Genomic DNA, 25,000 nt, shown 5'->3' with positions numbered 1-25,000 from the left:
AGGGGAGACAGTGACGCCATCCAGAGCAATCTGTAAACAGCAGGGGGCGGTGACGGACTGCGCCTTGAACTTCGATAACCCCGAACGCGACCCCAGGCGGCGCTTGCTCACCGGGCATGCTGAAGAAAAAGCCAGCATCGGCCCGGAAATGCTTAAAACCAGCAGAGCTGCTCATCAAGGCTCGGGCATGGCACCCCATGGTGTGAGTGGCAACAGGGCACAGCGACACCCCATCCTCCAGGATGAGGGTCCCGTCTCCATGGACACGGCGTGTTCCAAATCAACAGTAGAATTGATCTCATACAAGGACATGTTCAAGCCTATTAGTATCGAGGGCCAGGGGCCGGCCATCTTTGAGATGTTTGCTGGCCCCGTCTTCGACGGTCTACGGGTCTCCAGCTCTTGCGGCGTCAGGCGGGTCCTGCCCCCCGCGTGTCGAAGGATGCCGCAGACCTCCAGGCGCAGACCCATCAAACAAGCACCGGGTAAACAGAGGAGGAGCCCGGCAGAGTCCGGGGGCAAAGCCAAACCCGTGTCTGCAAGGGCGAAGCCTCGCAAGAAAGGTATGCTTCAGAAGCGGAACCTTCCCAAAGCCGAGGCTGAGCCAACCGTCAATCACGACCAGCCGGAGTGCCTTAATGGCTCTCGGGAAATGGCTGACGGTCCGGCCCTCCCTGGACTTGAGCCTGTGAGGCCAGATGGGATAAGCGGGACCACTGGCCCAGATGTGAATGTAAAGGAACTGGCAACAGGTGGCCAGATTCTGAAGAAGCAGGTTCCTTCACCGCCATCACCTAAGAGCCTCCAACGGACAGAGACTTGGACCTCATCTGGCGGCAGGAGCTCCGCTACAGCCCTGCCGCCGGTCTATCGGAGGCTCTTGGATGAAGTTGGCGACGGGCCGCTAACGGATGACCTTCTGCACTGCCTGGCTGAGGAGTTGATCTACCTGGATGAGAGGGATGCTTCCCAGATCCTGGAGGTGAGTGCAGAGGACTCGGGGAGAGTAGGTCGACCTGCGGCAGGAGGAGATGAAAATCCAGAGGTGAAGATGAACGGAAGCGCCGAACTAGACAGCTCTACGTCGGCGGACGCCATCACCTGGAAGAAGGGGGAGGTGCTCGGCAGGGGAGCCTATGGAACTGTGAGTGCCACCGTTGACTGGCGACACTTGAGCACGCTTTGTCAAGAGTTAGCTGACTAGCGAAGCCCTATCTGTCTTTGCCTCCCAGGTGTACTGTGGTCTGACCAGCCAGGGTCGGCTGATCGCCGTGAAGCAGGTGAGCCTTGATTCGTCCGACCCGGACGGCGCGTGGCAGGACTACGGACGCCTGCAGGGGGAGGTGCAGCTCCTGCAGACGCTGAGGCACACCAACATCGTGGGCTTCCTGGGTACGTCGCTCTGTCGGCACGTGATCTCCATCTTCATGGAGTACGTCCCCGGGGGTTCCATCGCAAGTGTCCTCCACAGGTGGGTACGTCAGTTCCCGATCTTCCCGTTAGCTATCAATTGGTTGTTGACGATAACATGTTTCTGCACCAGGTTTGGCCCCCTCCCGGAGCGCGTCTTAGCCTTGTACACGAGGCAGATCCTGGAGGGCGTGGCCTATCTCCACCGCAACGGGGTGGTCCACCGTGACCTGAAGGGCAACAACATCATGCTGATGCCCAACGGTGTGGTCAAGCTCATAGACTTTGGTTGCGCCCGCCGCCTCAACCACGCTGCCAGCAGCAGCAAGGACCTGCTGCACTCTGTCCACGGCACGCCATACTGGATGGCGCCAGAGGTTTCTACATTTGCGTCGATGTGACGTCCGAAAAAAAAAAAAAAAAATCTGACTGGATTTCACAACCAAACTGCCTTGCTCTTAGGTGATCAGCGAGACGGGATACGGCAGGAAGTCGGATATCTGGAGCTTGGGCTGCACCGCCTTCGAGATGGCCACGGGGAAGCCGCCGCTGGCTCACATGGACAAGATGGCCGCTCTCTTCTACATTGGGGCCAAACGGGGGCTGATGCCTCCTTTGCCAGACGGCTTCTCCGCCAGCGCCAAGGACTTTGTGAGCATCTGCTTGACAAAGTGAGTCCTCAGCCTCTGGCCACAGGGGGGCGCTACAATTCACCAAAACCCTCAGAGGCTGAAAAAACAATGAGTCCTTACCCAAATTGCCTGACTGGTGGTTCTTTTCCCAGCGACCCCGGGCGAAGACCCTCTGCGGAGAAGCTATTGCAGCACCCCTTCGTACACTGCCGCCCGGACGGAATTCGTCCTGGACGCACCCGGAGCTGCAGCTGCTGCAAACGTGTGGGCGGAGCTTGTGATCAGGAGGCTCCCGACTGATTGACCGTCCGGGGGGCGGTGATTGGACGCTAAGGTACACGACAATGATGCGATGGGAAGTTGGGAGAACCACCTTTCATGTGAACTTTTCACAGAACTGGTCACGAAGGTGCAGTTCGCGCCAAGCTAGATTCCGCCCAACTTGGCTTGAGTAACACTGCGTGACTCGCCGCTAGCTAACACTGAGCTAAGAAAGTAACTAAAAATGACGTCTCCTGTTATTTTGGAAATAAAATATATCTTTTTGTCGTTGGTTGCCATTGATTACCAAGTGACTGAACATCGACTTCAAATTAATCATTTTGTCCACATCCAGAACCAAGATCATTATTTCCGATCATAGGAAAATAACACAGGTGCCTAAACGCTGACCTCAGTGGCCAACCCAAGGAATACATTAATAAACAATGTAGAAATACAACATAAAATCAGGAAAAAAAATATCCCAATGCCGTGATCGACTGACAGGTACAGATAACGAATGAACTGTTTGCAAACAACCCGGGTGGGTGTTGTAATCCCAGGTTATCATCCCGACACTGGCTCGCTGGCTCGTGTAATCCAGCCCGGTGACGCCAACTCTTTTGGGATTAGAACTTGTGGCCGATCCAATGCTTGTGAGCCTGCCAGTGTCGGAATCATCTGTTGAACCTGATCCAAAACAGTAATAACTATTTTTTATTGCGCGGGAACTGAAATGCAAATGAGAGATTTTGAACTCCAGTTTCCTGCTCCGGGGGAGGACGTCCACTGCCCTTCAAAAAAAAAAAAATAAAAAACTCCCCGAGCAGTTAAGCGGGGGTATTTTCCACAGGCTCCTATGTCACAGTTACCGAAACACAACCTTTGGCGTATTTAATTTAAAAAAAAAAGGAAAAATAAATTAGAGGAAAGCCAAAAGATCTTCAAACATGGCACCACGGTGCCAGAGCCCCTCCCGCGCCCGTGTTTGAACAAAAATAACTCTATCGCACGTAATTTTTTTTTTATTCTTATTTCTTTTGAAATCGTCCTCTCGTACGTACAAGCAGCTCCAAACCTGAGTAGTCGTGATATAACTTGTCTTATTTTTCTCTCTCTTTCTGCCTTTTTTTTTTCCAATCGTCTTCTCTTTTTAAACATACAAAAACGTATGAACATTTTTACCTCCACTTCCTGTAAACCTGCGTCAAGATCCCTTTGAATGATTCCAAACATGCAAATCAGAACAGTACGGAAGTGTGTGTGTGTGTGTGTGTGTGTGTGTGTGTGAGTGTGTGTAAATATATATATATATATTAAAAAAAATAGAATAAAAAAAAAGGGGGGGGGGGGGAGTAATTGAAAACTTTACAGCTAAATGATAAAAAAAAGAAAGAAAAACAGAAACGCTGACACACAATCTGTAGTGGCTTGCAGATTAAATTGACAGGATTAAATAGAAAAGAAAGAAAAAACAAAAAAAATGAGGTGCATATTCTATGCCTTTTTGTGTTTTTTTCCTTTTATGTTTTTTTCCTTTTAGAGTACTTTGTAATACTTTTTTCTGTGTGGAGATCTAAAACGCAGGGTGGGGGGAGGGAGGGGACGGGGCCTTAAAACCGCACCTTCCTTGCCACACGCACGCACGCACGCACACACACACACACACACACACACACACACACACACCTTTGCACATTCCTAGACTGGTTTGAGGAGGAACCGAGCAGCGAGACAGGGGGGGTGTGTTTGGGTTTTTTTTTTTTCTTTTACCCCCCATCATCCTTTCCTCTCTCGTCCAAAACATTTTTTTTTTTTTTTCTTTTTTTTTCCTGGGTGACTTATCTTTCTGCTTTTACAGTAAAGGGTTTTCGTTTTGTTTTTTTGTTTTTTTTTGTGTTTTTTTTTTTTCAACCGTCACACAGTTATTTCTCGTAGGGCACTTAACAGGGAGGTGAGCATAGTAGTTTGCAGCCGCGGCCATGGCAACGACGACGGCGGGGAGGGAGGGGGCGGCGGCGGCGGTGGGGGAGAGAGGGGAGGGGGGGGCTCAGTGTCTCTGCTCTCCCACTTCGTGCGGCGATTCGCCAGGGGGGAGGAACTGCTGGGACGTCCGAAGCCCACCTGGGTGGAACAGCAGGAGGGACAGGGGCAAGAGGAGGAAGACAGGGAGGGAGGTTAACCACGGAGCTGCAAGCCAGATGAGACACACTGCAGAAGAGAAGAAGAGCGAGGGGGGAAATAGGAGCAGGAGGAGGAAGAAGAAGAAGAAGAAAAAGAAGAGGAGGAGGAAGTACCTGCAGCACCAGAGCCACCCTTGGAGATTTTGCTCAGTTTGGAGCAGGAAGTGGAGGACGACGAGGGAGGGTGGTGGTTGTGGCCGGCCTCGGGGAACGGCCTCTTGCGCGAGGAGGACGAGGAGGAGGAGGACAGAGGGGCGGCGGTGGCGCCGCCGGGGTGTGCGAGCGGCGTCCCCTCCAGCCCCGGCGGCCCGCGCAGCAGGACAGCAGCGGAGGCGCCGCCGTTGCCGCTGTGCACATTGCTGTGCTTGTGGTGGCGATGGAGGGCGTGCTTCTCCTTGCTCACCAGCGGGCTGGAATGTTTGCTCTTGTTGTTGTTCGCCGCCATCGCCGCCGCCGCCGCCGCCGCCGCCGCGCCCTCGTCTGATGAGCTGTGGCGCTCCGACGACAACACCTTTATCTTCATTTTGAGCTCGTCCTTTCCGGGTGGCGGCAGGCCCCGGTCCGGCTGGGCGCCGGGCACCGCCAAGCGCAGCTTGAGCAGCCCCTTGTCCCGCTTGTCGCCGTGGTGGCGGCGGTCGGCGGCTGACGGCGCAGGGTGGGCCCTGCTCTTCACGGGCGAGGCGGTGCTCTGCGGGGGCTGCGTGTGTTTCCTGTGGTCTCCCTGGAGACCTGCATAGCTGGAGGAGGAGGATAGGAGCTCCGCCCTGCCGTCGCTCTCCATTATTGCTCCGTGCGGCTCCTGCTTGACCTTCGGCGCTGGCTCGCCGCAGTGCTTCTCCCTGTACTTGTCCAGGGACAGTTTCTGAGCGGAGGGCGGCGGCGGCGGCGGGTAGGAAGACGGGGGCTGGGGCGCAGGCTTGCCTGCCCCCTTGGACTCCTGTTTCATGGAGTCTACAGTCTTGTCGGTCCTGAACACGGCGGGATGCGGAAGCAGCGAGGCGCCAGACGCTGCCAGGGTGAGCACCTGCTCCTCTGGCTCCGGCTTGATGCAGGCGGCGGGGCCCGGGGGCCAGCCGCCTGGGCCCGCCGGGTGGTAGCCGCCGGGCACTGAGTCCAGTGAGAGCGAGATGTCGCCGGACGCACCGGGCATTGGGACAGCGAAGGTGGCGGCGGCTTTGGAGAAGCTAGGGTTGGCAGAGGAGACGGAGAGGAGGGTGCCGTCGCCGAGGGGACGCTCTTGGAGCATGGAGGGGCCGGGGAAGGAGTTGTCGGCAAGCTGGGCGCTCTCTGACTTGGGCTTTTTGGCAGCTTGCGTGGCCTAGGGTGGGAAAAGGGTCAGTACTTTTTAGCACGACAACAAATCCTTACAGGCCCCCTGGGGGGGGCGGGGTCTATACAAAAAGGGGGCGGGGCCTACCCTCCAGTTGCGTATCCTCTTTAACCGGCTGGGCGTCTTCTCCAGAATCTGCAGAAACTCGTGGGTCAACTCTGCAAACACCCTTGTCGTCAGCCGTCGCCAGAGGCACGTTCACTCATTCATTCATCAACAAAGAAGTGCAAGTCCCCCCCTCCTGCTCACCATCGAGCAGCTCCAGGGTGACGGAGCTGTCCACGTACTCCCACCAGTGCTTCCCGTCGGTGGACACTGGGATCTCCCAGTTGGACCACTTGCAGGCCAGGTGGATGCACACGCAGGCTATCACCGTGGGCTTGTACTGGAGGCAGAATGTGGTGAGGTGTAGACTGTTTCGTGTGTGTGTGTGTGTGTGTGTGTGTTTCGGTCCAGACATGGTTTTGGGGAGGGAGGGGAGGAGGCGGTCCCACCATGTGGAAAAAAGAGAGAGGGAAACACAAGAGGGAGCACACAGCTTTAGTCGACAGCCGGCGGAGGTCTGACAGAGAAAGGCAGTAAGAGTAGAATTCTTCAAACAAAATGAGCTGTCTGATTGGCTGAAACCTGCGGAGCTCTATTTTGTAACTGGCCTATTCACTGACGGGTTTGTTTTTCTTTTCTTCTTTTTTTACATTTCGAGGGACGTCAGCTGGTTACGCCCGGGAGAATGGGATTACACCTGCGGGATCCCAGCCACGACTTAGCCAATCAGTGCGTCAATAATATGATCGTTTTGGTTTTTTCCCCAATTCAACCAGCCTACCGTCGGCGGGGTTGGTAATTGGTTGAATCCAGGTTTGTGAAGTCTGCGCCAAAAAAAAAAAACAACAACCCAAAAGTTAATAACTCCTCTCACGTCCAACATTGGGGGGGGGGGGGGGGGGGGGGGGGGGCTTAGAGGGGTCACTGAATTCAGTTGGATCTATGTGTGTGTGTGTGTGTGTGTGTGTGTGTGTGTGTGTGTGTGTGTGTGGTGGGGAGAGATTGCATCACGGGTGTGGCTGGGTGAGTGATCAGTGGGGTGTGGTGATGCGTCCAGTGCAGTCTGCCTACAATATCCCTCCTTAAGCTTCTGCCGCTGACCGCCCATGGGGTCCAGGAAGTAGTTAGTAAGTCTTCTGTGGGCAGTGCATAGCCTCCCCCTCACCAAGACTCTTATTATGTCTTCTTGTAACAGCCCACGGAAACTGGCTGAATTAGTGAGAGATCTCAGAGCTGCAGTGTCCCCAGAGGTGTCTGTGCCAACCACTGCCCAACTGCCATGTTGGTAAACTTAGGGAGGTACGATGGCTGAGGGAATAAACCCTGAACACAAATCTGCAGATGGGGTCAGGCAATAGGCAAAAGCCCTGTGGCGATGTGGAATGGTGGCAGGCACACACCAAGGATATGGCTGGGAGTGCCAAGGCAAACCATGCACACCAGGGGCCATGGAGTGATGGTCCTTGGCAGCTTTCACTGTGTCTGAGCAGCTCCACACTGCTCACCCCTGACAGGGAAGGACCTGGAAAAAGTGGTCCAAAAATGGTCAGCTTCCCCATACTCTGGATGGCTAGCCTAAGCCATTGGAGCATCTCTTACTGTGGCCGAACAACAATAAAAGAATTTACACCTGCACATCGCCACATGGAACGTTCGCACCCTTCTGGGCATGCCGGAACCAACCGACGGCCCCCATCGAAAAACAGCTCTTGAAGCCATTGAGCTTGAGCGATATAACATCGACATTGCAGTACTTCGTGAGACCAGGCTACATGGTGAGGATTCCCTGACAGAGGCAGGTTTAGGCTACACCTTCTTTTGTAAAGGGGTTACAGAAGGTGTGTGTCGCATACACTGAGTCCCCACAGAGTCCCCTATGGGCAACTTGTCCGGGGAGACCGGATCCCCCCACATGGACACTCTGGCTGCAACTACTGCAACTAACGCCATCAGCATGGAAGCAGCTCTGGCCAACAGGCATCTATACTAGGTTGGCCACATTATTCAAGTTCTCTATGGACAACTGCACATCTCTAAGCCGGCTGCCGATGGTCAAAAAGGTGCTACAAGGACTTCACAAAAGAACTCCTGAGGCACTGTAACATCAATCCTGGCCACCTCAAGGCACTAGCATTTCACAGACCAACCCTGCGAGCTACCTACAACAAAGCAACTAAACAAATCAACAATGTCTTCAAAGGACACAAGACATGTACAACTATACCAGCAGGCAGACCCAACATCAGGACATATCTGTTCCATCTGTGGACGACTGTGTGGTTCAAAAATTGGCCTCCACAGCCACATGAAGTGCCATCAATGTCAACAACTCCTCCAACCTCCACTTGGAGCAAGCGTCATCATTGGACACAGTGGACAGCTAAGAGGGGGGGAGGGACAGCATCACTGGTGGACGGTTCTCCCATCTTTCATCGCTACCAACCGAGATTAGCATTGATTCTTTTTCAGGATTTACGGTAAAGCCGATGCCGTGCCCATCGCAGTCGAAACAGGCCTCAGATTACACACAGCGGGGATCTCATGACGTCCATACCTGGAGAATTTCTGAGAGAGGGGTGACTTTTGTGACGCAATTTCATGTTTACGAGAACCTAGCTATTATTGTATTTAGAGTATGAATGCTAACAGCTCCCCCAGCCCCTGATGGTCATGTCAAGCCTCCATGAGAAAGGAACCTTCATCCAATCCATTTATGGCACAACGCGAAAACGGCGTCCCCTACCCTGACGCGGGGATTATCCAAAATAAGAGCTTCAAATTGAACTAATCCGACTGAAGGGCTACTGGAGAGGGAGGTGGGGTTGGGGGCTGCAGATTTGTCTTCTTGTTGACGTTAAAATCCAACAGATGTTTAACCAATCGGACAGCGACTGCTAGAACCCCGTTCAACCAAGTATCAAGACCAAACTCGACGATACATTGGTGATAAAACTCGATACATGCATTTCTAGATCAGGTAAATATCGGCGTTGTTATCTGAACACAAAAAAAATAAATTAATCACTCGGGACCCACGGTCCGTTCCGACGTCACTACAGGAAAGGGTCAAAAATGTTAAAGCATGTATATCCTGTCAGCTATGGTCAAGCTTTGTCATAAAAATACAATAACAACCCTTTAAGGACCCGGTTTGAGGATCGAAGTAAATGCTACGAAAGACTCGCTTTGGATGAAATGGTTTTTGGTCAATTGGAGCGATGGGGGGTTAATTCAACTCGATGCAGGTCCTTAATGGGTCAGGCTGCGGAAGGATTCTACATTTATGGAAAAAACAAATAAAAAAAAAAAACATGTGGGACAGCTAGAAGGAAAGAAATGGCAATCATTTAAACACATGGTTATGGGGGGAAAAAAAGGAGTAAGAAATTGGAAAAAAATAAAAAATAATAAATACTTTGCTGTACTTACCGGAAGGACCTCTACGAGAAATGTTTACATCTGTGAAATCTTTAGCGGCTATTCAGGCTACCAAAGTGTCTTTTTCTTTTTCTCTCTTTTAGAATTATGCACTTTTTCGCAAACCGAACAGACGTGTGGGGTTTTCTTTTCTTTTTTTTTTTTTTTTTCCTTTTTCTCCCAAGCGCACCACTACACTTCGCATCTTGCATTCAACCCATCTGTGCCAACAAAGTGGTCCCTTGTACAATACACCGCACTGCGACTGGGGCGGGCGACGCCGCCGACCCAACCCCCGTCGGGGAGGGGGGTGGGGGAAGGGCGGGTGAGGAGGCGAGCGTCCCAACACAAAGCCACCAGCGCACGTAGGGCCCGTTGGACACTGAAAGGGTGCCCTGCATTACAGGAAGCTATGGTGTGCGGTCAAAGTGCAACAAAGGAGGGGCATGATAACAACCTGTTGGTAGCCATGAAATAGGAAGTCTGTGCCAGATCCTTGCTTGCTGAAAGAGAAAGAGAGAGAGAGAGAGAGAGAGAGAGAGAGAGGGAAAGAGATGTTAACAGGGCTGGGCACCAAAGACATTGGTCTTATCATGTGGACAAGCGGTGGGAGGTTTTGGAGTCGACGTACGACGCATGTGGGATTGTTTGGGGATTGTTCGGCACGGTGCTACAATCGGCCGCGTTCAATTTTGAATGAAGCGTTATCGGTTGATGAGCCTGAAAGGTGTACGCGAATCGGACTGCCCCCCGTAGCGACCTCGATTTAGATTTAAATTTACAGCCACAATGCGATGCTTTTCTTTCCCTTAAACTGACAAACACATTTTGCGTGGAAAACCAAATACCTAATACCTTGCGATCGGCGAGATTAACATCCCTCAGTTGTGTCACGTGCGAAACACTTCCCAAACTTCGGCTTTGTTTTGCCGATATCCTCGCCTCGGCTGCCGCTCGCTGACAAACGTGCCGTTCCCACGTCAAAGATTTGGGGGGAAGAGTGAGTTTTCTCACTCTAAGCTATTTCGCTTGGCTACGGCCAAACACGTGCGGGGTATAACATACAGAGACTCTGGTGGTCGGTTGACTACTGGCAACTCCGTCAAGATGGATATGATCAAAGCAATTAACCCGGCTCTTTTTTTCTGATTTCGCCCTTTTGTTTGAATTTCAGCCACAATTTCGGCAGTGGTGTAAAGAGCGAATGAGACTGTAAAAGCGATAGGATCACATTAACGGTGTGCATTCGTACCGCACTCACTGCCCTCAAGTCTTTGCCGTTCGACAGGCACCGCTTTTACGTTTTTGGGGGGGAGAATCAAACTCGCCGAGACCGTCACCGCCCTCCCCGCCCATGTCCGAGGTGGGACAAACAACAGCAGGGGGCACAAAGAGCAAAGAAAGAAGCCTCTACCTCGCACTAGCTGGGAACATTTCACCACATCAGTGTGTGGGTGATCAATAGTTATTTCAAAGCCTGGAACAGAATACACGACAGGTGAGTTCAACACATACATAGTTGGGAGGTGCCATGTCATTTCAGGGCGAGCCAAATTGGGGCGATTGACGGAATTTGGGAGATTGGTGCGGTCGCCCGCCAGTCGATCGGAAACACTGAGATGACCGGTGCGGTTTCGCCGTGACGACGATGCAACGGGTACTGTGAACACGGGAGGGGGGCTTCACATGTCAGATGCGTTCAGATGGGTTTTACCCAGCCTTGAGTATCTCAGCGTTCCCAATAAACTGGCGAGGAAATGTCAGCTGGACAGACACTGTCCATTTCATTTTTTTCCCCCCAATATTACAAATCAGACGTGACCAATTACGAGCGCAGATTGAATTTCACCGGCTGGGGGGAGGGGAGGGTTCCTTAAAAAAAAAAAAAGAAAAAGAAAAGTATTTCAGATGTTTCGGGAAGAAAAGGGGGGGGGGGGGAATGACATGCCACCTTGACAGGACTCATTGAAAAACATTGCACAAGATTCTCATACAGTAGCTGATAAAAGAAAAAAAACACTCAACAGGTTAAGATATTGATCAGTGATCAGTAGCACTACTCCCTCACCTGCAATGATCGATAAAATGACAATGATCGTGATAAAAACATAGTGCTCTCGCTCTCTCAAAAGCCATCCACTCCGGTCACCACTACTTACCCAGGGTCTGCAGCACTATGGATTCAAGTATCACCAGCTCTTGAGCTTGCTGGAGGTATGCCTGAAGTTTGATAGACAGTCATTACATAACAATTGTAATGAGTCTATGGTCTTACCTAGCAACTGATTTTCAAATGACTGGGAACCCCCCCACCCCCAAACAGAGGCCACGTCACTGCTATTTCATGTGGGTGTTGCTGTTTGGACCACACCAACAGCAGGCCAGAGCAGGGGTTAAAACAAAAACAAAATAAAAAAAAAAAAAAAACGTGATTGAGGTCACAACACAGGTGATGACAAATCGAGAGGAGTAGGAGGAGGGGGGTGTCCATGACCAATGGGTGAATCGGAGAGACAGATGCGGGGAATCGCCAGTAACCCATACATAACGCAGAGCCTCCGCAGACTTACGTTACTTTTCGTGTCTAGCGGCGGCTCCTGGGAGTTCAGGCAGGCGTGTGCAACTTTGATCACGTGTTCAAGTTTCCGTGGTTGCTCTTCCACTTTCGCAGCCAAGAATAAGGTGGTTGGAGATATTGTCTGCGTGGAGACGGCGACACTTGTTACGTCCAGCCACAGCCAAGGGTCCCAACTGTGTGGCTACTGCTTAGAGGGCATACTTACATTCCTGTGAAATTTGGTGAAAGAGTGGTGCATATAAAATCTATGCATGTAAACAATTGCTGTGTTTATTGTTAGTTGAGAGCTGAACACTGGGTCAAGGAAACCCACACTTAGCTGGAGCGTAAGCAATTCTTGCAATGCAGAAAAAGTTCTTAAAGTGGATGCGTTCAACCATTTTTGTGGTCATTGAGGGTTCCATCGGATTCGAGAGGAAGTTTTTTTTTCCGCGCCAAGCTACTCCCCTCCTCCCGCATGCACGATTATCATAAGGGGGTAGGACTTAAGCAGTGGGCAGCTCAAACATCAAAAACGATTGGTCGAGGCTAAAATAAAGGTTGGGCTCAGGTAGGGCCGAGAGGATTGGCCAGGTGTGAGATTATACTGCGAGGGGGGAGAGGGATAATGGAACAACACATGCAGCTGAGCGACCCGGGAGGTTGCGTTAGCATGGTGCGCTACATCGAATTAGCAAGAAACTGTCACGTCGAAAGGTAGTTTAAGTCGTCTAAGTTATCTCGGATGAACCTATAAAATTACCGACGATATGTGTTACATCGCACTATGTCAAATCGCACTATGGCCTCTAATATCGACGTTGAGCTAACTAGCTAGCGTGCTACCTTATCGCGTGGCTAAGCCAAACTAGCGCAGAGAGGCTAAACAGAGCGGATAACTGGAGCCATTACGACTCTTATCAATTTTAAAAATGAAAAAACAGTTCCGGAGGGCACTGACGTACCAGTGGTTTTAGGGCAAATTTGGAAATGCGGGGCGAGAAACGGGCCCGTATCGCGGCAGGCAAGCTAGCTAGCGCCATGTCAAGCTGTCTAGCTTCCACTGCCGCCGAGGGACGTTTGTTTACAAAGGATACACGTTAAGCCGCTGACCCATGTCCTGGATCAAATTCGCCGCTTGTTGCCGGTACGACAGCTCCCGGTCCGGCTCCACTCCGCACTGCCGGGACGGCGTGGTTTCGAGTTGCTCCCGGGTGAAAAACCATCTCGACGAAGATCCCCGGCACGCCGCCATTGCTCTCCGAGGTTCATGGAGACAGCGGATATGACGCCGCGAGCAGCAGGAAACTGGCGTCTTCTTCGTTGGTGGGTTTTCGGCGCACTCTACTCCACCGGTAGGTATAATTTAATGATGGGCGATACCATATTTCAAAATTTCCGATACCGATGACTTTCCTGTCATATATAATCGATGCTAATTACACTTGGACATATTTACAAATCAAAGTATTACTGTCAAAGTCAAGTACATGAGAGATTCAGTTCATTTAACAACTTTAAATTAAAGAATATCACCAAAAATAAAAACAGCTGTTGGGGCGAGCAGCCCACGAATGCACTTCTGGTCACGTGACGTGGACTAGTTTACTTTTCTATTTTGGGGGTTCGGCATAAAAACCCTGGAGCCCCGAAAAGGACCCCTAAAAAGTTCTCAAGTGACACGCACGGTTCTAATTCACATTTATTAAATCGTATCGGTGCTTACTTATCGTAATCAATTCTCAAATGGGCAGCTGATATCTAGATATCACGGAAGCGATACCCCCATCACTTATATGGATCCACTAGATATAGTGTGAGGAGTGGCTTTAGATTAGTGACGTGCGATACTTCATATTTTAGTATCGATCCTATATTAAGTATATATTGTGTCAGTATCACTGACACAGTTACCAATATGTTTCAATGATTAAGAGTCAAAGTTTTTGTTGTCATGTACACAGTCTGTAAATTTTTCTCTATACCATAAATTTCTTGTGAATCCAGATAGGTAGTAATAGATAAATGGTAAACAAATTTTGCAGCCAAATGTAAACACTGCAGGGAGACGTAAACAGCAATTGCAGTTTTCTTGATCTATAAGTCTTTTTGTGACGTTTCCTATCTTATTATTAAATAGTTAAAACCCAGGACAAAAGTATATCAGAAACTATCATACATAAATTGCATACAAATTTCTATTCTTTTTCTGGATTTCCCACACCCCTTAAATATCAAGTTGTTCAAAATGATGAAATGAAAAATAAAAATTGTAAAATTACTTTTTTTTTTTTTTTTTTCCAAGTACATGTGTACAAGGCATCCAGTGCAAAAACAAGATTTCTCCCCTTCAGTACACTTCTGTGTTTTGTAAAAATATTAAAATGACAAACAACTTGTACACAATATAATAAGCAGCAGTACATACAAGAGTGAAACCGTAGAAAGTATTGGTCTCAGTATACTAGTATTGACCCAATACAAATACTGACTTTGTGTCGATGCCATCGATATTTGGAAAGATCTGCCCACTGCGACAGATCAGCAATTAAATGAAACCTGAAAGACTAAACTCGAGCAGTAACACATAACTTTCAAAAAAGTTTCCCAGAAAGCAAGTTTGGCGAAAAGGTAAACCCGTCAAAGGGGCAGCATCGCAGTTTGGGATTTTGGGAAACAACGCAGTAATACGTGACGACAGGACTTGTAGTCACGAAGAATTTCGAGAGACTCATCCTGTCCTTCCTCAAACCAATCGACCATCGACCTCGTACTCCAGCACCTGGACCAGCCAGTTTCTATTTTAGGGCCCTGAACGCCATCCTCCCGGGCAGTCTGCACACCAAGCAGCTCCAGCTGCAGGTACCCCACCCCCATCTGTCTATGGATTATGAACTTTCTCACCAACAGGAAGCAACAAGTGTGGGTTTGCAGCCCTCTGCCGGCCCCATCCTCACCACCAATACCCGGAGGTCCACAAGGTCGTGCCCTCTTCCCGCGTACCAGCCACTCCTCGATCAGGCTGGTCAAGTTTGCGAATCACTCCGTTGTCCCGGGCCGTATCAAGGACGACAACGAGTCCGCTCACAAGAGAAATGTGTCTGAGCTGCCAGCATGGTTTACAGTTAACCCATGCTCTTCACCCTTTCTGACAGCAACAATCACATGCTGAAGGTTGCGGGCGGCGCAACCCTGCCGGGTCTCACCACCAAGGACGACGAGCACCCAATACAGGAAGGACCTCCTTGTTTGTGTATCATGTATAGGATTATACTGATGGTTCTGGTGTATTGCTATTACAGGCCGCAAAAATAAATCAATTTAAAGGGAAAATATGTATACCTGCTGTTCTTTAACGGGAGCACGTCTCCTGGACCGCAAACATTGTATCGCTAGCGAAGAAGGCACAGCAAAACTTCAACTTTTTCACAAAGGAAAGCATCCACACCCATCATGTACGCTTTCTACTGGGACATTATGGAGAGCATCCTGAAACAGAAAAGCTCTTCAGTGCATCTTCAACAACTGGAAGGATCATTCCCCTTCCTGAAAGAGATCCACCTCAAGAGTAAAACACTGGACTCTGACAATATTTTGCACGGTTACAGTAAAATCCATTATGCTGCTTTTTTTCCCTACTATATTACATATGCACTTTTTTAATGTCTTAAAACCCACTTAATTTCTTGCCTGCTGTTCTATGGTATTACTTACGGACTGGTTTTTGCACTGAACTGTACAAATAACTCTGCTGCTACTCTACATATTTATACATTTCAGGTTTCATGCTGTTAAATCTGTCATCTTTTCACCTTTAGTACTGGTAAATTGTATCTGCGTGCACCTTATAGTGCTACAGCTGTGTTTTCAGCCTTTTTTGAGCCCCTGCATGGTTATTTGATACATCTTACAGGGCAGAACCTTCGACACATCGTTCAGTTATAGTAACTGGGGTCACGATCAGCTCCTGGCCTGTGTCCAAGAAATACTCATCCACTCCTTGTTCCTCTGTATGCACAGCCATCGTGAGGCCCTCTCGGCAGCTTCTGAAGCAGAGTCGATGGCTCTCCTCTGGCTGGCTGGTTGAACATAAGCTGATGTTCTTGTAGGAACTGAGGAAATCATATCTTTCATTGTATTGTCTTGAGGTCACCTTTTTTACTTTCTTCGGACCACTACTCATACTTTGTCGTTCATCTGGGTCAGAATGTTCTTCAGGACCAGAGGGTCCTGACTGAGTACTTTTTCTTTTAAAACACTTATCCATGGTGTATCACTGCCGCTGTCTCACTTGAAGCATCCCTCATTCTGCAGCAGGTAGATACACAGGTTCATTCACAACTAGTTTCCATCTAGTAAAAGAGAGTTTAATTGTTCTGCCTGTCACTACATGCTGCCTGCAGAGATTGATGTATGAAGACATTATTTGTGTTGAATGATTAGTTTTTGGACCAATCCGGTGAAAGTGGGCATTTTTCCACTGCACACCTGACCTCTCACGGCACTCTCATGCTCCACGGTGCATTAGTGGGAAAGGTTGGAGCAGACCGTACGTGCTGAGGAGACTCCGGTTTCCTAAGGACCTTCTTTGACACAAGTGGCATCAGCCATTTTCTTTGGATTAGTCTGCTGGAGCAGCAGAGGAGGTGGCTCGGGCATCTGGACGCCTCCCGGGGGGAGGGATTACCGGCATGTCCATCCTTAATATTGATCTATTAATTATATCAACATAGTAATCATACTGTTGTTGTTTGTTCGTTTGCTTGTTTGTTGTGCATTTTAGTGTTAATGTGTACTCTTATCATTTGGTTAATTTCCTGTCACTGTGGGAAAGTGAGAAATGTCTTCTGGATTCCTCTGTTAATCGAGTCCAGAGGTCTGCAACCCGCAGCTAATCCCTCTGATGCGGCTCCCTGCGACCTTTGAAAATAATGAACGAGTATTTGATGAAAATGTATTTTATTTTAGCGTGTTCATTTTTAAAATTTAATTTTTAAATTTGAAGACGATGGCGATCTTGTAACCTCTAAATAAAATGTGTTAAAAATATTTTAATATTTTATTTTTTAATAAGTCAAAGGATGACAGCACACAGCGAGAGGATGGCAGTTTTGGTTTGCTGCCGGTGGATAATTTAAGTGCTGTTTTTTCCCCATAAATACAAGGACTCTTCAGAGAGTTCAAAATGTGTTGTTGCATGCAGAAATGGGATTTGATTTTTCTCTACAATTAATTGATTTAAAAAAAAAAAAAGCAACACATTTTGTTTATATGTAGCATAAAGGCAAAAAAAAATGTTATATGCCATGTTAATTCATTTTAAATTTCAAAAGGGTTGTGTGGCTACCAGTGTTTTCTCTCTTTTGGGGAAGCTGGTCCAAATAGCTCGTTGACCCCTGGACTAGTATGGACATGTGGAGACATTGACAATAAAACTAACTTTGACTTTTCTATGATTAGGATTTGCCCTGGGCTTCACCACTGCTTGATCCACCTGTTAATTTTAGGGGACGTTAGTTGATCAGCTGTGGTGCCCCCGTAGTGTGGGATGAACCAAAAGAAGATGATCCATATTTAACGGAATACATCATTTTATTCATTGCATTGTTTCAGTAAGGGGAGTAAATAATGCAGCTAATTTCTATTCTACTCCTCCAATGCATCTGGAATCTTCCGTGACAGAATGCAATCAACTGTACCTTACGGGGCGATTACATTAATAGTAACATGTTTACCTTTTATGCCCCATTTCAAATGGAAGCAGTACCATCAGATGGATTCACAAACTATGTATGGCAGAAGCAGAACTCTCCTCTAGCGACCCGACGAAAAACCAAAACGTCCTGACTCAAACCCCAGGCTGGATGCCGCTGTCACTCAAACTGCTCCTTTTTCAGGCCCAGGAATTCGAGTGCGTTCCCGGCAAGCAGTTTGTCCTGTGTAAAATAAACAAAAAGAAGAAGAAACCAACTCTTAATTTTTCATTTCCACAGCTGGAAAGCCGAGCCACTGAAGTATCCCATAATACTAAGGCGAGCAGAGTGGACAAGAAGACACAAGAAAGAGGGTGGACCAGAGTGGCGACGTGCAGCAGATCTGATAGGCCTGGAAGGGCCAGGCTGTGGAGTCATCAAAACACGAGAAGCAATATTTTGTAGTTCATCCTAGATATTATGGGCCAGCAATGGAGCTGCTGAAGGCCTTGGGAGACATGATCTCCATTGATCTCCACAGCTGAAGAATTCTAGAAGAGCTGGACTTTATGAAGGGAGACTCCACAAGGCTATGAAAGAGAATGGCTCCAGCATGTGGAGTAAGGAAGAGGGCAGTGTTTATTGGTTGCATAAATAGAAATAAGCGGACCAGTTGATATGTCTTATAATGTGACAGCAATTATCTAGGACCTGGATGGAGGGAAGGGTGGAATTGTCAATGTTTATGAACAAGCTATGAGATTTGTGTCTGGTGGAAGCTGGACCCCTGAGGAGAATCCTGGTTTTGTTGCCGTTGGGTTTGATATGGGGGGGTGGGGGAGTGATGGCTAGCGTTTCCGCCTTGCATCAAGAAGGTCCATGGTTGGATTCCGACATGGGGACTTTTCTGTGTGGAGTCATCATGTTCTCTATGTGTCTGTGTGGGGTTCCTGCAGGTTCTCAGGGTTCCTCCCACCATCCGAAAACATGTCAATTGGTGACCCTATATTGCCCAGATTTGTGAGCGAGAGGGTCAGTTGTTGTATGTCTCTATATGTGGCTCTGCAATTGGTCAAGGATGAATCCTTTCTCTCACCCGATGACTGCTGGGGTAGAAACCTCCACAACCCCGAGTGCAGGATAAGCGGTGTGGATGATGAATGAATAAAAGATGGAGAACTCGCCTTCAGTTGATCGTCGAACTCATCCATTGACTCGATCAGGGATCCCGGCTCGAGCTCCCCCAGTGGGAAGGGGTAGTCAGTGCCCAGCATCACTCTGTCCTGAAGAGAGACAGAGGAGTCAGCTGGTCATCCTCCTCTTCCTCCTCCCCTGGCACAGATCATCGAGCCCACCTTTCCAATGACGTCGATCAGCAGCTTGAGGGCGACGGGGTCGTGGACCAGGGAGTCGGTGTAGAAGGAGCCCAGGTATTTGCGTGGACTGAGCTGGTTGTCCACAGCGCACAGGTCAGGCCGTACCTTGTGGCCATGTTCGATTCGACCGACGGTGAACGGGAAGGAGCCGCCTGCGGGGCAGGGGAGGAGGACGGGGGATCACATAGCGGCATCAAAAGCACGGATTCGGCGTCAGTGATGATGTTGTTAGCGCAGGGAACGAGCTTTACCTCCGTGGGCGAAGCACACTTTCAGTTTGGGGAACCTCTCCAGGACGCCGCCGAATAGCATCGAGCAAATCGCCACAGTGGTCTCTGTTGTCATGCCTTCAGGGAACCAAATTTTAAATTTTTCTCTCAAAATACCAACCAATCAAGAGATGTAATATTGCGATCTTACTTCAATAATATAATGCCAGTGCATGAATGCTAACACGCTAAAAGCGAAACCTGCATTTATGTGTCAGGAAGGTGGGCAACTTGACCAAATAAGGTCAAAAATAAAGCCCTAAGCTTTGACTTGTATATAATCACCTGTTGTCAAAAGCAGCTGAAGTATGCTTTTCGGATGAATCTGTTATTTTTGTCTGTAAAGCGTTAATAGTTTCAGTCATGGGTTAGCTCACCCACTAGCCAGGGCAGCCAGTACTTAGCCATCCTCCCGTCCATCTCCATGTCCCAGGGGTGGACGAATATGGAGCAGCCCAGCTCCTCGGCCGCCTGCGTCGAGAACAGAACCGCGCGGTCAATATTCCTCCACGACTCGGGGAACTCCAAAGGAAAGCCTGGTGTCTGTCAGGATAAGTGACAGGTGGTGGAGCGTGGGTTTGCGCCACTGCCAAGGCCTGGAAGGTTTCCGTCAGTTGGCCGAATTCAGACTTTCACCCTCGGGATATCGGACATGCCGGGCGTTGTGAGCAAATCCCACTGTTTGTCTATTGGGCGCAGATGCTCATCGACCAAACTAGTGGCTAGCTACCAGTTAGCGTACCTTTGGAAATGCGAAGTAGACTCCCCTGCAAAGGAGGCTGGAGTTACTCGTGCACAGTCTTCCCTCCCGCTAGCGAAACCTCTCCTAGCTTGACCCCCGAAGGGATCGATTATAGTTAGCCGGCTAGCATTTAGCATCGCCTCACCGCGTAAAAGGGATGTAGCTCCTCTGCGTTGAGGTCCCAGGTGTTGATGTGCGTTCCGATCTGCACGCCGGGGAAACCCAGCTCCCTAACGCAGCGCGTCATCTCCAGCACCGCCAGGTCTGGCGCCTGCATGGGCAGCGTCCCGAGGCCCACGAACCTCTTGGGGTTGCCGCGCACCGTCTGGGCCAAGTCATCGTTCAGGAGTTTGCAGAGGTCCAACGTGTCGTGAGGTCTGGCCTTTGAACGTCGCAGTAAAAAAATGGAGAATACGAACTCGGTTAAATCCACAAGAATCGATAATTACGGACGACCTGGGAGTTTAGGTCACTTCCTGTACTAACAGGAAGTTACCGTTGCAGCTCACCCAGTAGCTGAACATCACCGGGACGGTAGAAAGAGCTTGGACCGTGACCCCTGAATGCAACGAGAAATAGAAATAAGTGATGTATCAGGGTGTGGTTTTGGTATTAGGATATGTTGTATTAGGATTCCAGTAAGGCTGTCAGTGAATGCACCGTGCCGGTCCATGTCCCGTATGCGGTCGCCGGCGTCCCATGTATTTTCACTGATGACGCGGAAGACCTTCCCATCCTTCATCATCCTGGTCTTGCCCTGAAAAATACCGTCACCTCCTCCGTGTTCATCCTCAGTGTGCACACTCCCGTGACCACACAGGGGCGGCAGAGAGCCAACGCCAGCTCGATAGGATTTGAACTTCAACCTGGGTGAGATTTCGCCACTATCCCACCCCACACTTCTTTTATTTTCCCCAGTACAACAGTAAATATTCTGATTTCACAAGCGACCAGTGAACAAACACATAATAAAATTAACAAAAAAGTTGGAATGTGGCTCACGTTGCAGTCATGGTGGAGCTGGACAAAACCGTCGTAGCCGTACCTCTGGAAGACAAACCGGGGTTGGAAATATTTTCATGTTTTTACAGTGAGAATGAACAAAAGTTTGAAAGAATATGTTTTTGATTGTCAGCGCTATGCAATAATCTGGTAAAGAAGAGTTTTATAGGTGAGCGATATATCGTCATTCGGTTGAGGTGGAGTGATGTTTTTCTGTCTCCGGATCAGTGCAGAACTGTGGACTTTGCTTCTCCCTCCCCCTGGAGGTTCTGTCCAATTGCAAATACCTGGCGTGGAGTTTGACCAGCGGTGGGGCCGGGTGGTGAGAGTTCAAGGAAAACCAACACAGCTGCGCTACGAAAGGTGATTCGGAAGAGGGGCGTTCCGCTCGGCGCAACTCTGGGGGTCCTTGTTTTTTTCTTTTTTCTTTTTTTTCTTTTTTTGGCCTTGGAAAAAAAAAAAAAAAGGGGGAGGGAAAAAGTGGTGGAAAGCGAGCGGCGTGGGGTTCCTACCTGCTTCAGGTCCGGCCATTCCTTAGGCAAAATGTGATTGTGGATGTCGAGCTTCATCCCGGTCCGTCCTCTCCAAAACGACAGCCCCCTATGCAAACACACACACACTTTGCCAGAGGCGGGATTGAAGATAGGCAGGTGAATGACTGATGACTTGGTGCATTGAGACACTATAAGATAAGATAATACTTTACATGCCCATAAAATACTATCTATACATCTGTACTTTCAAAATAAGATTGCCCACATATTATTAACGGTTAATTACATAGTAATAAGTACAACAAGGACATCATTTTTCATTGCATCACTGTCTAAAATATATATTGGATGCTTAAATGACCTATTCATTTATGTGGGTTGTTCAAAGCTTACCACTTGTCTTTGCTGTTGTTTGGAAAAATGTGAGAAATCACATGAAATTTAAGAAAAAAAATATAATTGTAGGAAATTGAATTTGGAAAAAAGAAAAAAAAATCTTGATTCGTGAGAAATCAGCAAAAAAAAGTGAAAAAAGGAGGTGATAGGACAGTCATTTGCAGGAAAAGCAATCCGAAGACAGCTGTTTCCCGCGAATCCCACTACTCTGGTTCGTAATAATAATAATTAAAAAAAAGTGAAAATAACTTGAAAATAAAGAAAAGAGAATTCAAAATGTTGACTGGTCAAGAGATAACAAAATTAAAAGTAAATAAAACTTGAATTTTAACGTGCGGCTACCTGGGGCGGACGAGCGTCTGAGTAGTGAGGAGAGGGGCGGAGTGTGTGCGCGCTTCCGTGCATGTGCGTGTGCGTGTGCAGACCACCCCGCGGCGCGCGTCCAGACGCACAGCGCGGCGTCTGCGTCTGCGCAGAAGCCGCGGGTTTGTCGCGGAAAGCGCGGCTCCCCGCGGCCGGGCTGCTGATGCTGCAGAGATAACAATCCGATAACTCCCATCGCCATCTCTCCCTCACGCACACGCACACGCACACCGACGCCCCCCCCCTTTACCTACTCCCGCCGGCTGTGCGGGACGCGCCCGCCCGGTCCCGCACCTTTTTATTCCACCCGCTCGCCATGACGGACCCGGACAGCGTGGAGCCTTACAACGGCGTCCCGGACCCCGCCGCCGTGGAGACCCGCCCGGTACCGGCGCGGAACGGACACTGCAGCCCGGACGGAGAGCGGCGGCTGTCGGGGAAGAGCCCCAGCCGGGCCGAGGCTCTGGGCTCCGGCCAGGAGATGAAGATCACCGACAGCATGGAGGGAGAAGGTAACTCCATCCGCCGCAGCCGCGCCGGTCTAAAAGTTGTGCGTCTTTTTCTCACTTTATCGATCGGATATCGATCAATCTGGGGTTTCTTCTTCCCGCTTTTCCGAATATCTACTATGTATTTAAAACATCCGTGGATGTTTAGAAAGTAAAGCAAACACAAACAGGACCCATCTTTTGATTTGTGATTTGAGTGAAGACGGCAAATCTTCTTAAAGAAGAAAAAGAAAAAACCAACTTGAATTATGTTGGATTTTTGACCTTGAATTTCAAGATGTCTCATCTATATTTTTACATACATTTATTTGTTTTTTTCATTTTATATCTTATTGAAGTTTTTGTGAAAACTTATATAATTTTGAATATTATGTTTATTCATTTTCAAGTAAGTTTTCTATAATTCTAACTTCTTATAATATGTTGGATTTTTTTTATGTTGAGACTGAAAATGGCTCATTTTTAGTTTTGAAATGTATTTAATTGTTTTTTTTATTTCATTTTTAATTTTTTTTTTTTGATAACTGATATCATCCATCCAAATGTTTTGCTCTTACATTTTCAACTGCTTTTTCCTGTCTTTTTATTTTTTATTTTTTATTTTTTATTTTAATGGTTGCACTTAATTTTGTTTTAAATTAGAATTTGGTTGAATTTCACCCCTGATGGCTCATTTTCATTTTTATTTTGACATTTTTTTTCTCTCTATTTTTTTTTTATTAAAATATGAAATGTTTTAAATTGTTATTTCTAATAATTTTAGTGTTTCTTTTAATTTTCCAATTATTTTTGCTTTGAATATTTACTGCTTTTTCCTGTCTTTTTATTATCATTTTTTTCTGATGGCTGCTAATAATTTTTCTTCAACTTTGATATGTTGGATTTTGACCATTAGATTATTTCTTTATTTTTGTTTTTAATTTTTAAAAGTATTTACTCGATTTTTTACATTTCATTTTTTATTTTTTAAAAGTATTTTTCAGATATATGAAAGATATTTTACTGTCCCCTTTTATTTTCAACAATTTTGTTTGTACTGCTTTTTTTTAATTTGAAGGCAAAAACTTTCATGACGTTAGGATTAAACCCTGAGTTTAGAAATGGCTTGATGGATTTATTTATTCATGTTTTTTTTTGTTTCATTTTTTACAGAATTTTTCTGAAAACTGATAGATATTGTCAGCTTTAATTTAATTTTCCAAGTCTTTTGTTCTTGGCCTTTGAACAACTTTTAATTTTTGTCAGTTTAACAATGCCTCATTATTATTTTTACTTTCTTAATTTATACATCTATTTTTTTTTTCAATGATGGATATTTTTTGGGCATCCTTTGATTTGCAAATATTTGTTCTCTGCTTTTCAACTACTTTTTACTGTCTTTATTTTTTGATCTTTATTTGAATGGCTCTTTTTTAACTTTTATGTCTTATTTTGATCCTGTTTATTTTTTTACATTTATATATATATATATATATATATATTACATTTTATTTCTCTTTTTATTTATTCTCATGTATACTTTCCCTGTCTTTTTGCCACAAACACTCTTTACCATCTTTATATTTTATATATTTCTATGGCTCCTCTTACTTTTTTAGGCCAAATGTCCCAAATAATGTCGGATTATTTACTTTATATATTTCATTAATTTATGTATTTATTTATATTTTTGCAGGTTTTTTCCAAATTAATTCGTCTTGGTAAATGTTAGGTCTTTTTAGCATTTTTTTCATTTCCAAATATTTTCTCCTTTGCTATCCAAGTACTTTCTTCCATCCACGTCAAAGTGACATCCTTGATTCTTGCAACACTATTTTCCTCACCAGGTGGGGGGATTTTATCATTTTTTCCTGAAGTTAGCACGCTTGGATGTCTGACAGTCCTTGAATGCATCGCCGCCCCCTCAGGCCTCTGGAGTCTCTGTCTTCGGTCACATGTGCGTCTAACTGTGTCTTAAGAGCGTATTGGCCTTTGCTTAAGCGCCTACGTGCGTGTGTGAGCGTGTGTGTGTGTGTGTGTGTGTGTGTGTGGTTGTGTACCACTTTTTAAGCGAAGGTAATCCCATCCATCCTCAGTGAAACAAGACATTCCACAGTGGATCAGAGGCCCTCCACCCCGGAGCCCGTCTGGAGTTAAAGGGTTGGGTTAAACCAGTCAGCGGACAGTAACCGGGTCACCGGTGCGTTAATTAACAAGGGAGCGCTAATTAACACTTAGCGACGTGTTAAAAAAAAATATAGATCGGATCGAGGGACCGGAGGCTGAGGCGCCTTGTCAGCAGACAAAGCCTCCTCAGTTCCTCACAGAGCATCTTTCATGCT

At 47.6% G+C, this 25,000-nt stretch overlaps 4 protein-coding genes and 1 long non-coding RNA gene across 9 annotated transcripts in view; 3 read left to right on the top strand and 2 right to left on the bottom strand.

The window, feature by feature from the left end:
* map3k19 (mitogen-activated protein kinase kinase kinase 19) overlaps positions 1-2,372 on the top strand; it is a 3,282-nt gene extending 910 nt beyond the window's left edge. Inside the window, exons 3-7 of the mRNA XM_086144508.1 lie at positions 1-1,144; positions 1,233-1,471; positions 1,544-1,787; positions 1,873-2,081; positions 2,195-2,372. The exon at positions 1-1,144 is cut by the window's left edge and continues 587 nt beyond it. Coding sequence (XP_086000634.1) covers positions 1-1,144; positions 1,233-1,471; positions 1,544-1,787; positions 1,873-2,081; positions 2,195-2,342 — 1,984 coding nt within the window. The 3' untranslated portion in view covers positions 2,343-2,372. The remainder of the gene's footprint in view (positions 1,145-1,232; positions 1,472-1,543; positions 1,788-1,872; positions 2,082-2,194) is intronic.
* Positions 2,373-3,312: 940 nt separating this feature from the next.
* ccnt2a (cyclin T2a) lies at positions 3,313-13,384 on the bottom strand. The gene is made up of 10 exons (XM_086145311.1): positions 12,933-13,384; positions 12,062-12,143; positions 11,849-11,977; positions 11,438-11,498; positions 10,693-10,755; positions 9,736-9,781; positions 6,066-6,229; positions 5,904-5,974; positions 4,601-5,804; positions 3,313-4,427 (listed from the first exon to the last, which is right to left on the bottom strand). Exons 1-10 carry the CDS (start codon positions 13,088-13,090, stop codon positions 4,354-4,356), a joined length of 2,052 nt encoding a protein of 683 aa, XP_086001437.1. The 5' UTR covers positions 13,091-13,384; the 3' UTR covers positions 3,313-4,353.
* LOC147234700 (uncharacterized) lies at positions 12,371-16,884 on the top strand. Its single transcript, XR_015106037.1, has 2 exons — positions 12,371-13,190; positions 14,746-16,884. It is a non-coding gene; the product is annotated as an uncharacterized LOC147234700 (long non-coding RNA).
* A 524-nt stretch (positions 16,885-17,408) lies between these two features.
* Positions 17,409-22,247, bottom strand: acmsd (aminocarboxymuconate semialdehyde decarboxylase). Of its 5 annotated transcripts, none has more exons than XM_086145314.1 (11): positions 22,150-22,247; positions 21,430-21,536; positions 20,918-20,962; positions 20,576-20,672; positions 20,425-20,474; positions 20,061-20,297; positions 19,551-19,644; positions 19,156-19,251; positions 18,884-19,056; positions 18,713-18,811; positions 17,409-17,771 (listed from the first exon to the last, which is right to left on the bottom strand). In XM_086145314.1, exons 2-11 carry the CDS (start codon positions 21,484-21,486, stop codon positions 17,709-17,711), a joined length of 1,011 nt encoding a protein of 336 aa, XP_086001440.1. In that variant the 5' UTR covers positions 21,487-21,536; positions 22,150-22,247; the 3' UTR covers positions 17,409-17,708. The 5 variants fall into 5 exon arrangements, with proteins under 5 accessions (XP_086001440.1, XP_086001442.1, XP_086001439.1 ...); XM_086145316.1 differs by having other exon boundaries at positions 21,430-21,517; positions 22,150-22,234; XM_086145313.1 differs by having other exon boundaries at positions 21,430-21,599; positions 22,150-22,182.
* A 141-nt stretch (positions 22,248-22,388) lies between these two features.
* The window catches only part of LOC147234698 (transmembrane protein 163a-like), a 32,938-nt gene continuing 30,326 nt past the window's right edge, over positions 22,389-25,000 (top strand). The window contains exon 1 of the mRNA XM_086145318.1: positions 22,389-22,682. Within this exon, the coding sequence (XP_086001444.1) occupies positions 22,487-22,682 (196 nt within the window). The 5' untranslated portion in view covers positions 22,389-22,486. The remainder of the gene's footprint in view (positions 22,683-25,000) is intronic.

Source organism: Fistularia commersonii, chromosome 4, assembly GCF_037954325.1.
Source record: "Fistularia commersonii isolate RoL2024-O1a breed Wild chromosome 4, RoL_Fcom_v1.0, whole genome shotgun sequence".
In the NCBI taxonomy this organism is placed as follows: Eukaryota; Metazoa; Chordata; class Actinopteri; order Syngnathiformes; family Fistulariidae; genus Fistularia; species Fistularia commersonii.
The sequence above is the reverse complement of the archived record's forward strand: the minus strand, read 5'-3'. Positions and strand labels throughout refer to the sequence as shown.